A 13,349-nucleotide genomic window follows, 5' to 3' on the forward strand; every position below is an offset into this window, starting at 1 on the left:
ACCCTCCTAGTGAAAAAGTTTTTCCTAATATCCAACCTAAACCTCCCCCACTGCAACTTGAGACCATTACTCCTTGTACTGTCCTCTTCCACCACTGAGAATAGTCTAGAACCATCCTCTCTGGAACCACCTCTCAGGTAGTTGAAAGCAGCTATCAAATCCCCCCCTCATTCTTTTCTTCTGCAGACTAAACAATCCCAGTTCCCTCAGCCTCTCCTCATAAGTCATGTGTTCCAGACCCCTAATCATTTTAGACCTTTCCTAGTATGGACACGTCCTTGCCCTGCAGAACTGAGATGTGGCAACCTGATCCAAAGCTTATTGAAAGCAACAGGAGTATTTCCATAGAGTTCAGTCATCCCCAGGGCTTGATTGACATGCATGTAGCTATGATGGATGGCAAGAGCTGGAGGTATCTCTGTTAATGTTGAGGTGCAAAAGCCTGCCTCCCACGTGGTTGCTGGAGCTATCCTGGGTCTGTGGACATGGCACTCCACAAACAAGCAACCTCAGAGGCTGTTTTCCTTTGCTCCAAACCCCATGACAGTTGCATGAGTTTTTTGTTGCGTTTGAATGATGTAGGTATGATATTAGCATTAGAGGAAAGCAGTAAATATCATCCCTCTCCCCCTTTTGATAGAAACAAAGAAAAGGAAAGCAAACAAGTATCTTAATCCTCAGTAAATACTTAAAGTAAATGTAGAGAGCCACATTTTTGCCCTCGGTTATAACGGTCATGGGTTTGCCCAGTTGTAACAGAGGGCAGAAATTGTACTGTAGTGTGTGTTTAGCATGGGGTGCCTGTTTCATAAAGGTTGAGTCAAAGAAAGACTAGTCTTGCAGTGAAAGTACTAGACTGGCCTCCCAGAAACCTGGGTTCAAGTCCCAGCCCTATCACAGGTGCCTAGTGTGGTCTCAAAGAAGTCTCTGTTTGCCTCAGTTGCCCCTTATTAAATGGTGGGGATGATGATACATCCTTTGTCTGTCTTGTCTATTTAGAATGTCAGCTCTATGGGGATAGGGATTGTCTCTTACAATGATTTTGTTTAGCATCCAGCACAATGCTCAGACCTCTACGTGCTACAATAATTAATAAGAAGGAAGGTGTTTGAGGACTCGTTCCTCTCCATTCACCTTAGTCAGAGTAATCATTATTGAGGAAATACCCTTTTGATTTAATAAGATACTTATCTAAAGACAATAACTACCAATTAATTGTGAAGATTTAATTAATGTTTAATAACTAAAAGAGATATGTATCTCTTACATGGCAGTTAAGCCGCTATACATATATTTTAATTATGATGTAGCATTTATTTAACATACAATCTTGTCTTTTTAAATCTAAATTAAATGCACATTTGAAGCGTTTAAAGTGTTATGAAAATTTCACTCATGCACACACTTGTGCACTCACTGCATGTAATGTTTGCACACATATGCACTCTCAATTACATGCAAAAATGACATATGCACATGCCTCACAGATCACACAAAAAGGTGTGCATACTTCATGTCTACACATACACATCCATACAGAGTCAGCTCGTGCATGGAAAACCCACCACTAAGCACAAATCATATATTCACACATAGACACAAATAACTACACACATTTATGCCAACACATATATGTGCATATACGCAAAAACATACATGCATACCAAATATATGCAGCATATACATGCAGATCCAAACACTAGCATGTGTTCATTATTAGAAGCAACAATTTCCATATAGAAGATTTAAAGAATATTATGTTGTGAGTGAGCTTTAAGAAGATGACAAATTAACAGCTAAAGAGAAATTTCAGTGGGATCTCTATTGTTTGTGTTTAACCAGTTTTCTATGGATTCCTTTAGGGCATTTAAACGTTAGAAAATCGTGTTAGTGCTCATATTCTTCTTCGCATCTGCCAAGCCACTCAATATGCTGCTTAGTCTGAATGTGAAAAGGTCTAGAATTCAAGGATGATCAGAAATGAATTCTATTTTGGAAAACATATTGAGGAGATAAACGTGTGAAATAAGAGCAGCTAAGCCGCTGAGTCATTCCCACTGTTCTCGAGAAGCATCTCTACCAACACCATTTCTGGAAAGCTGCAACCTATTGCAAAAGGCTTTCCCCCAAAAACACACTCAAGGTTTAGGTGAGCCGTACAAATCTGAAGCTTTTCAAGAGATGTTTGAGTAGTAAGCCAATCTGAAATGCATCCGATGAAGTGAGGTGTAGCTCATGAAAACTTATGCTCAACTAAATTGGTTAGTCTCTAAGGTGCCACAAGTCCTCCTGTTCTTTTTGCGGATACAGACTAACACGGCTGCTGCTCTGAAACCTGTTTAAAAACCATGATTGTGCTATATCAGTCTCATAACAGAAATATGCAATACTGCTGCTAGTGATGGGTGATCATTAACAAGGTTTGAAGATCCAGGAATTCTCTGGGTAGAACAGTCTGGGTACATGCCAAGCCACAGAGGACCTAGTTATGGGTCCCTAGTTCTAGATTCAGTTTTGCCCCTGTACACGGTGCCCTCAAAAGTAGATGACTATGGCCCCCTAAGTCGTTGTTCATCAAGTGAGTAGCAGTTGGTGCAGTAGCATTTTGCCCACATTCCCTCTCTCCAGGCCCTTCATACCAGGGTTTGCAGAGTTAAGTGAGGTAGGAGCTGGCTGCCCAGGAGATTCAGCTGCATTGCAGATCCTTTGGACCAGAAGAGAACTGCAAAAAGGCCAGCTTGCCATTGAGAGGCTGGCCCCAAAGTCTGGTGGTATTTTAAGAACATTATCCAAAATATCCCAACTTCTTGGTTTTTTAAAGTTGGGTTGGACAGCACATGGCAATATGCATCCCTATTGAGACCTTCCAGTGTTTAGTACTTCTGGTGTGACTAGCAAAACCATCAGAAAAGATTTTCTTAAGGTATTTTAATAGTTGGGTAATTGCTGATGCATAGTGGCTCTCCATCAAACATCAGGGCTTTGGGTCCCTCATTTTGGTTAAGGTCCCCAGGCTCCAGGAAAGCAGCAGAATTTGCTAGCGACTGGCCAGCAGGCTTCGCCTATCCATTTACATCAAGCTGACTGTGTGGTTGTGTATTTACAATATGGATTTTTCTGCTCAGCAAGCTCAACTAAATGAGGAGCACCTAGTGCTCTTCCTCATGATATCCTGCAACCCTTCCTCATAACTGTGGCTTTTGTAGCTTTCCAGCCACCTGGTAAGATGTTAATGGACTCAGTTTACTCATACAGTAATGAGTCTAGCAGCCAGGTTACTTTGTCCTTCACAGGAGGAGTCTAGTATGAAGGAAACTGGAAAGTGAGTTAATACTCTGCAGTGTATGCAGAGAAAAGGTACCGCAGGCAAACAAATGAAGTGGCATACATTTGGGATGCAACAGTTTTAATGGACGCAGGAGCTCAGCATGTCATTTCTGTGTGATGTTTAATGATTCATTTTGCAGTAAGACTAAATGTCCCAGGCTGGGCGATAGAATCTATCCCTAACATCATTCTTTGACTATGAACTATTACCATTGGGACACTTACCAATTACCATTTTCATTTACATCCATAAATCTTATTGTGGTACTAAGTTTCATGCAAGATGGAAGCATCCAGCATTTTAAGAGGATAAATATTAATAATTATGGTTTTAATGTAGGGAAAAGAACTAGCCAAGTATTCATGAAAACATGCGTGACTGAGACATTACCAAAAAAAAAAAAACCCAATATATTCTGGCTAAATTTACCCGTTATAATTTAATCTTTATTTTTCTTTTCATCCTTAACAGGATTCCATTGGTGAACCTGTAAAAAAAAAAAGGGTTACCAATACCTACCATTTCTGTTTACCAGTAGGAGACTCAAACAGCAGCACTCTATGTGCCAAATATATTTTTATAAAAATGAACACACCTGTAGGAAACTGCATTTTCAAAGCGCGCATTTATGGGAGAAGAGAAAAAAACATGCAAGCAAAGAAGCCTATGAAGAAAGGGGAAGTTAAGACGAAATAAAGGAAAAGGACTGAACATCTGGAGTTTGGGATATGGACTGTGATTCTGAACCTGTGCCAATAATACCATTATGTGCCATGTACTGATCTGAAAGACTTCACAAGAAGCTGAAGCTAAGTGAATTACACATAGAAATATTAGAGAAAACCGGGGTGGGGAATCTCTTCTGATAGAGTCAGTATTTCTGGTTAATATACATATATACATATAGATATAAATATATATATATATACAAACACACACACACACATACACACACTTTTTGTACTGTAGCAATTTTTGAAAGTCGTAAATATTCATTTTTTAAAAATTGTGTCATGGGTTACAAATCTGATTTCTTTAACATTCTTCGTGTGAACTAAATAAACTGATGTTTTCTACTTTGGCAGCTTGCCTTTAAAACACACACACACACACACACACACACACACACCCTCTATTTGAAATAAATTTCCACTAGTGAACAAATCGTTTGCCAGGCCTAATAAACCATTGATTACAGAGGATTCCCTGAGAAGGCTCTGAAACTCTGTTAAAGTGACAGTTCTCTTATCCATTGTAGAGTTGCCAGGGTGTTGGCAAGACCCAGAAGGGATTATGTTAAACCTAAAGCAGAAACGTATGGCAATGTTCATTTATATGATCAGTTGGTTCTGATAGTTCTGAAAAGAAAGAGAATGGTTAATAAATAGTATTTGGGGCTGTTTTGAAACAAAAGCAGAATTGAGATGTGTTTTGAATACAGTTAAAGTCCTCTTTGGATGCCTCTGGGCCAAATTGACAAAGACCATTCCAGTTATTGTGAAATTAAAAAAAAAATCCCCAAATTTAAACCACACAGGCAAGGAATCAGTAGGAGATCCCTTGAGCAAAGCCCTCAGATCTTAGCCCAGAATTCAAGTAATGGCACTGCTATGAAACAGCAATGAGCTGGAAGAACATTCTGTGTTTGGAGAGTAAATTTAAAACCAGACTTCATTCCAAATGGCCCCAGTTGATACTATTTAAATGGCCTGGCTTCTGCTCCATGTAAACCATTGTACCCTGGCCAAGATCGTCAACAATTATCTCATGCTATTTTCTGTGTGGTAAAATCAACAGAGACAAATTTCCCCCTTCCATTCCTCAACCCCAGTCACTAGACATTGCATCTGTAAAGACACCAAAGTGATCAACTCTCCATTGCACTTTCTAGTTTATGGTAAGACATCTGAGGCTAAGATACACTGGACTGGACTGCTGAAAATCTGAAAGTAGAGTCTGAAGACTGCATCGGCGCCTGTATCCATTCATTAGACAATAAATACTGAAGAAAGTTCACAGAAATGAACAGCTGAAACCAGCAGCAAGGGTTACGGTCACTTTAAACCAGGTATAGTTATAGTGGTTGCCCAGGGAAATGGAGTGGAGAACTTTTTTTACCTTTTGGATTAATGTATCAAGAAGGAGCATAGAAGGAAACCCTGAAAACAACTCTTAAGTTTCCTCTGTTTTATAGTGCCCTGACCCCTATTTGTATGTTTATGGTGTTATATCTAGGGGCTGGCCAGGGACAAGTTTTAAACATTACTCAGTTTGTGGGAAAATGTAGGAGAAGGTTCCACTGTTGACACTTGTGTTTCGCTCATATCAATATCATCTTATCATGGCAAATTATGAATCACCATATTACACAAAGCCACTGCATTGATGATGGGTGAAGTAGCGTTTTACAATCCTTGTTCCCTCGTGGAGCTGCAGAGTACTTCCAAAAACAGGTGTGCAAATATTCATTCTGATTTTTAAATGCATTCACTATGACTGTGGCTCTGGGTATGCCTCTTCAGTGTTTGCTTTTTGTGAACTTGCTATTGATGGTGTTTTATTGCCATAAAGTGAATTTCTAAGTCAGAGGTGAGTGCTCTTGAAGACTGAATATCAGATTTCTGTGTGTGATTATTCATGCCAGAAAAGCCTGTAATCTCATCCTATCAGAGAAGAAAAACAATTCTGTGTGACTCCTTTGGCCAATAACAACTAACCAACGTTGGACCTGATCCAAAGCCAACTGAAGTCAGTGGTGTCCTTCTATTGACTTCCCTAGGCTTAGATTACGTCTGTAGCACAAATAGCAAATGCTGATAAAGAACTACCGGTACACAGCCAGTAAAAAAGACCTCAAATTATTTTGTATAATGAATAAAACTGAATGAATGTGTCAGTCTGCTCACAGAGATTCCGCCAGCAGAAAAGGTGAAGGCAAATTTCTTGTGATAAATTATGCTTTTGTTTAAGCAGCTCCAGTCTCTTACTTTTTAATAACATATCACATGTCCATTCTCCAGGTAGTCTTTTTTGCTAAGGGTAATAAACTGTTTTGAACTTGTTGACCTATGCACTAAAATTTGCTGTTTGAACCTTTGCAGTGGGATGGAGGTTCTGATAATAGGCAGTAGGGTAGCAGGCGGAGCTGTGCTGGATAGCGAGATCAAACTCAAAGTTCAGTTTGGCTGTCATCTTTAAATACGAGGTATGGGAACAGCTCCACCCCACTAATAGCCGCTGATATCTATCCAGGGACTGCTTCTGCAGATTGAAAGGTGTCCTGCTGTGTGCACACTTGGACAAATAAGTAGGTAGATAGACTTTAAGATAGACTTTAGCAAACAGTTTTCAAAGGCTCCTCCTATCTCTAAAGTCTGCCTCCCTCCCATGCATGAAAGAGGGCATCTTCCATTTTACAAATGACTTATCAAACTCCCAAGACTTGTAGCTATTTTTTTTAGATAGTGGCATCTGACTCATTTTAGCTGAAGCATACAGCACAAATCATTCATATGACCTGACATGTCTAAAATACCAAACTCTGCTCTAGTGATTCTGTTGTAAACCTGGAGTAACCAATGAAATAAATGTCAATGGAGTTAGTTTACATCAAGGTAACTGAGAGCAGATTTTTTAACCCAAAGCCCCTAAATCCCCTTTCTAAACTGCTCTCTCAATGGTGGGATTATCCAGAGCTACATCTGTATTTATACATTAGGTACTAGACTCAATTTTTCTGTGACATTCAACATTTAATTATTTTAGAAGAGAGTGAAAACACTCCTCGTTATACCTAGGCAACGGTGCACATTGCACCTGTGAAACATTATAACTCAGGCAATCGCTTGTCTTTCTAGATTACTTTCTATCCATTTTTAAAGCACCTGTGTTTTTCTAATCTACTGCTGAGCTCTGGGAGGAAATCTTCCTTGCCCTGCTCCACCATAACATCTGTGGGCCTGACTCAAAGCCCTTTGAAGACATTGGAAAAACTCCCAGTGACTCTGATGGACTTTGATTCGTGCCCTAAATTCTTTTTCTCAGAAGACCCAGCCACTCTAGAGCCACTCTGGCAATATAGATGAGACGTATAATAGAATTTTGTCAGTGTGCACTATTATATTTTTCCATGTTAAATTTTATCTGCCATTGTGCTGCTCAACATTTAATTGTCTATATCCCAGCTTAAGTTTATCACTGTCCGTCACAGGTTTTATAAAACAGCTATTCAGCAAACTTCATCAACTCGGCATCCATTTTCCCTATGAATATTAACCCCCAAAGTAAACTAGTACTAACTTCTATCCACTGTGTGCGGCAGCTGTACATTAGCAGTAGGTTTCATAGTGCACCTAGTCAGTTTTTGTTCCATGACAAAACTTTTCTCCTGATACTATAGTCATTTATTGCCTCAGGGCCAGATTCTGATCCTCTTAAGTTGAGTAAATACCACTTGACTTCAATGAGACTGCTCACAGTGAGGCACTGTTCAGTATGAGTTAGGGGATCAGAAATTTTCCCCTTAATAATATTTTACAGTTGACTTTAGCAAAATCTTTCAGAAAACACAAGTAAAATTGTGCTCCTGTGTGACATTATCTGCTATTTCAAACAACTCCAAGGCTAGGCAGACATGTTAGATTACACATACTTCCCCAAATACTCTGCTTTTGTGATTAGTTAGACTCTTCTATTGTAGCAGGGTGAAGTTTGCTGATCTGTAATTCCAGGATCTCCCAGGGCTACTTGTAAAAGAACTTCACCCCCGACCACGACTGAAGTCCCATGTATAGCCTATTAAGCAGGATTTAAGCGGTACACAGTTCTTGTTTCCTGTTCTCTATACAGGGGGAGAATTTCACATGAAAGGGCTGAAGCGCCTTCAGCAACTTCCCTTGGAAATATAATGTATGTGTATTCAGTGCTCTGCCTCCACCTCTCTAAAACATGACTGCCATCAGGGGCAGGTACTGTCAGGCCCTTCTCCAGTCACCAGTGGAGTATTAACCCATGGCCAGGTAACAGCTTGACTTCTACCTCCTAAATTCAAATTCACTGAGGTGCTATGCTCATCCAGTGCGACATCCCAGACATTATGATGCAAGCACTATATTCACTATATTCACGGAGGAGAACATACACTAGATTGCTTTAGTAGTGCAGAAAGCTGAATTAATAAGCATAAAGGACTACCCTGTTTTGATTGATAATTCTACTAATCAGCATTATTATTTCTATATATATATACGGGCCTTATTCTCCTCTAGCTCACGCTGGTGTAAATCAGGAGTGACTCCATTGGTGTCAGTGGAGTTACACCAGTAAAGCACCTTTAAGTGAGATGAGACTGAGACCCCCCCACAGCATGCACTCCTCAGAGTCCCACCCCAGTCTGTCAGCATATCACAACTTCTACACAATGAGGGGTACGCCGTCCTTAGCACCCCCTAGTGCACTCAACGGACTGTAGAGGCACTAACCACAATTAGCGATATACCTAATAAGCAACACTTTTTTTAAAACAAGCAGTTAAATCAAAATTTGCACGATTAATGTGATTTTGGGGTGATTACTTTGGTGCAATCTGTTGATTCAGTGTATGGGGGCTTTTGTATTTTACCAGTGTAAACAGTGCAGCCCTCAAAAACTATCAAAACTCGCCAGCACAGAGTATATACATTTTCCTTCTTTGTTTTACTTATATAGCATTGACCCTCTTCCAACTCTGAAGACTGTGTTTTGTACCTTTACCCATTGATCTTCTATTTATTTGTATTTTTTGGCTGCACTGTGTAGTACTTGTGGGTATTCCAATGTAATCCTAATGGCAGTTTGACATCATAAAATATATTTCAAATCCCTTATTCCAAAATGTTTGAAGGATTGTTACATATTTTTGCATCTATGGTGTTAGAGTCTGAACTAGACTGCAGGAATATACTCTAGTAGGGAATGGAGTGAACTTTGTATCGCATGTGAGGTAAGCAGGAGGGGCCCAAACTCCCATGGGATAAGCATCCTCAAGAGAGAATACCTTGGACCTCAGGAGACTCAAGTATGATTTCAGATGGCAATTTCAGGAGCCTTCCATACACTCTGCAAAGGGACAGCTTTGGTCACTGTGAGACCAGACAGGGGCAAAACAGAAAACAAAACGACATGCACAAACTTCCCTTCTTTGTAAGGACCAACAGCACTTGCACTTTATCAAAAGAATACTGACATCCCTCTGTATGCTAAACAAACCAAGAGAGGGACCAGCCAGCAGACCCACCGGCAGGAGACATAGAATTCAAAACTGCAAATACGATTCACCGTGCAGAATTCTAATGTCCTGGCCTTTTATATGTTCAAATAAAAAACAACAAATTAGGTTTAATTCATTCCTTGTATCTAATGGTAGCCAAAAAAAAAAAAAAAAAGTAGAATTATATGGTTGTGTGGAATAGATGCTTACCAATTCTTTTTCTGTTACATCAGAGAGAACAGATTCCCCCACACTCTGTATCTGATGATAAGAGTCTGTTTAGATTTACATTATGCCTTCAGCCAGATTTCGCCATGGGAATCTTACAACAGCAGCATGCCATCATCTTTCAGTGCATCCCCTTTCTGGTGAACACGTAGGCCACATCTGGGGCCGATGGTAAATGGCATAGTTCCATTGACTTCAGCTGTCACCAGTGGAACATCTGGCCCAAAATCCTTTAGCAGTGAAGAGCCAAATGCTTGTCATAGAATTACTTTCCTCGTGCATGTAGTTCCACCGAGTTTAATGGGACTTAATCCTGTGAGAAACCTTACTCGGGTGGATGTTGGTAGGATCAGGCCTAAGTAAGTATTTTGTATTACAGTCAGAACCAAAATCCCTTTTCCAGCCAAACTGCACTCCATAGGGTGGTGTGATATCCTGTACATCAAAATAGAGCATGAAGACCCCGGACAGTTTAGTTTTATTTACATTTACTCGGGGCAATAGTTTTTTCCACTCACGGGCAACCAATGTCAGAGCAAGTCTCCAGCAAATATGCCTTATATTTCAAGGGAGATATTGCAACAATGTTACGCTATGGAATATGGGGTATGTATTTATTGTGAATAGATTAATAGATCATAAATGTCGATATGCAACCACATATAATATTAAGACTAGCGTTCCATCAGAGGGTTCTGCTGACACTCAAAACAGCAAGGACGGGCTGCTTTTCAGCAGAACTCCATCACAGAGTTTTGTTGCGGCATATGTGGGATATATAATATCTATATGCAAACTTTAGAATGTTTCTTTCTGGGATTGTTTTCAGTTTACGTTCCGTGGGCTTGATTCTGCTAGGTTCTAAGCACTTACTGGACCCTGTTCAGAAAACTCCTTTCTCCTGTGAATAGAGTTGATTTCAGTGGGAGCTGAGAGAGCTCAGCACCTGGTGGGAGCAGGGCCCATGTTCCCAGAAAGTCATAATAGAGTACTACCAATGTGATGTCACAATAGAAGTTTTAGGTGGACAAGAGGTTTTGAGAGGCAGCATTGCCTAGCTGAATGTGCTAGGGATTGTCCTAATCTGTCCTAATCTCAGCTCTTCCAGAGACTTACTGAGTGGTTTGGGACAAGTCACTTAAACTCTCTCTGCCTCCTTTCCTTCACCTGTAATATGGGGATAACAATGCTTCCCAAATCTACCTGGCAAGGGTGTTGTGAGCATTAATTATCTGGTGTCTGTATTCTGTTTTGAACATGTTCAGCACAATATTCGTGCTAAGTATTATTATGTCCAATCAGTAGCACTGCATTGTCTGCTGGAATTCTCAGAGACCATAGCAACATTACCGACAAGATACCCATGGATTGCAGTGATATTCAGAGATTTGTAGAACACAAGATACAGGTCGTAAGCCAGAAGTATGTGTCGCTCATTATATCATATTCCCTGAGTTTGTCATATCCTTAAAAATATACATTTGATTTTTCATCTCAATGCATTGCAGATAATGCAGTTCAAACAAAGAACTGTGGTGTTTGTCAGGCCAGACCATTTCAGTTCACCTCTTTCAGTTTCCATTCAGTTCATTTTATTTGACAAAGAATAAACAAATACACTACAACAATTAAGTTGCTATAGGATTCCAAAACTTGTCGCAATCTACTCTCTCCTTAGTGCATATGACTGTCTCTCAGTAAAAGTAATAGGTGGGAGTCAGAGGGTTACATACACCAGGAAGCTGCCAGTCCTTTTGCCCTGAAGCTGAACCTGCCACATGAACTTACTCTAAGGTTCAGAATAGTTTGGTTCATTTTTTGTGCCAAATCCATATCCAGGCCTTTTCCTGCCAATTGTAATGCATGTGAGCTGGGACTGGCTGCATCAGGAGAAGCCTGAAGGACCAGAGCCTTCCTTTTTACTTGCTCAGAAAAAGCTCCCATTGACTTCAGTGGGGATTTTCCCCCAGTAAGGACCGAGCAAAAATTGAGGAAGAACTTCAGGTCTTGGGGCCTGTTCTAAAGTTCTCTGAAGTCAATGGGAGTCTTTAGATCAGGACTTTTGATCAGGCCCAAGGCCCTCTTATCTGCTGGTGTTACCTGGAAATAGAAGGCAACCCATGCTTGTACTTCCAGCCTTATTTCCATGCCAGACAGATTCAGACAAGCATCCGGTCTTTTGGCTGTCTATCCAGAACATTGCCAATCACTAGTGGGAGAACAATTAATTCCCTAATTTATTGCAAACTAAATATTTTCAAAAGGTAGCAACTGGTGTTAGCACCACTTGGAAAGATGTGCATCTTTCAGCCGTGGTGAGATTTTGGGTAAATGCTGATGTGGTTTTATTGTCCTCCAGCCAAAGTGAAAAATAATTGTCTTCATTTGCAGCATCTTTAAAAAATCCAGATATCTCCTTGTACCTTAAAAGGTGGCCATTTCTCCAACCACATCTTCCCGGTTGGCCAAATGGCTCAACCCCTCTGAAATATTATTTTAAAGATGTGTTTCAGTTTACTTCTTTCCCACTTGTTCTGAAGGAGTGCAATGGAGCTAAAAGATTAGTCAAACAGTAAATATTCGACACATTATATATATAATTCACCCATGCCCTTCATATATAATGCAGTTGGAAATTTGAGTCAACCAGGTATGAAATATGCAAGAGATCTGCAAACAAGTAAGAAATCCCTCCTCATTTTAAAAGCCCAATTGAGGTCCGGTTTATACTGCAGAAGTCACATGATGCTTCCCACTCACTCCTTTTTTTCTTATTCGCAACATTTGTAGACACATACTTAATATGTGTGGAAAAAATATATCTTGCACAAAACATACACTAAGGGCACAGGGTTCTGATCAAGATTATTTTAGCTTCTGAGGGGTTTATTTTTTACTTTTATTTATTATTATTTTACATCTGGAATACCTCTTGTTATTTTTCTGCAAAAATTATATACCATATGTGGGTACACACCCACCCACTTACACACACACACACACACACACATACACTACAAACATGTATGTGAGTTTATCAGTCTTAACAGGTTTAAATCATTGTGTCAGTTCAATGTTGTACTATCCTTTTCTAGGCATATCATGGCCATATTACTAATAATAAATGACAATGGGTTTTCAGAGGGAGTCGAATGGCTGCGATTCCATACAGGTGAACTATTTTATCCGAGAGTGTTTTTTAATTTGTTTATGTATTTCAAAGCTATGTACTTGGAAAGCACTGTATATGCGACCCTATAACAATTTCCCGGTGTATATTTAGTACTCTGATGTTGCTATTAAAAAACAAGATGAGAAAAACAAGCAGTTTTGACTTTAGGTTCCTATGGTCACAATTCTTTAAATATTCACAGGAAAAACCTCTCTTCAAAGACGTTGCGAATAATTTGAGAGCCTACAGAAATGAACGATGAAGTAGCTGCTATTGTTTGCCTCACTGTACTTGTGGTGGCAGTTTTATTCCCACAATCAAAAGTTAATATAGGAGAAAAGTAGCAAACCATTTTTAAGGAAATCATATTTTAT

General features: G+C 39.8%; 1 protein-coding gene across 4 annotated transcripts in view; it reads left to right on the forward strand.

The window, feature by feature from the left end:
* The window catches only part of AJAP1 (adherens junctions associated protein 1), a 114,996-nt gene extending 101,869 nt beyond the window's left edge, over positions 1 to 13,127 (forward strand). For all 4 annotated transcript variants that reach the window (XM_048824851.2, XM_048824854.2, XM_048824853.2 and 1 more), the window contains one exon: positions 3,800 to 13,127. Coding sequence is in view for 1 of the 4 variants with exons in the window: in XM_048824854.2 (XP_048680811.2) it covers positions 3,800 to 3,821 (22 nt within the window). In the remaining 3 variants the exon portion in view is untranslated. The remainder of the gene's footprint in view (positions 1 to 3,799) is intronic.
* The last annotated feature ends 222 nt before the right edge of the window (positions 13,128 to 13,349 follow it).

Source organism: Caretta caretta, chromosome 18, assembly GCF_965140235.1.
Source record: "Caretta caretta isolate rCarCar2 chromosome 18, rCarCar1.hap1, whole genome shotgun sequence".
Taxonomy (NCBI): Eukaryota; Metazoa; Chordata; order Testudines; family Cheloniidae; genus Caretta; species Caretta caretta.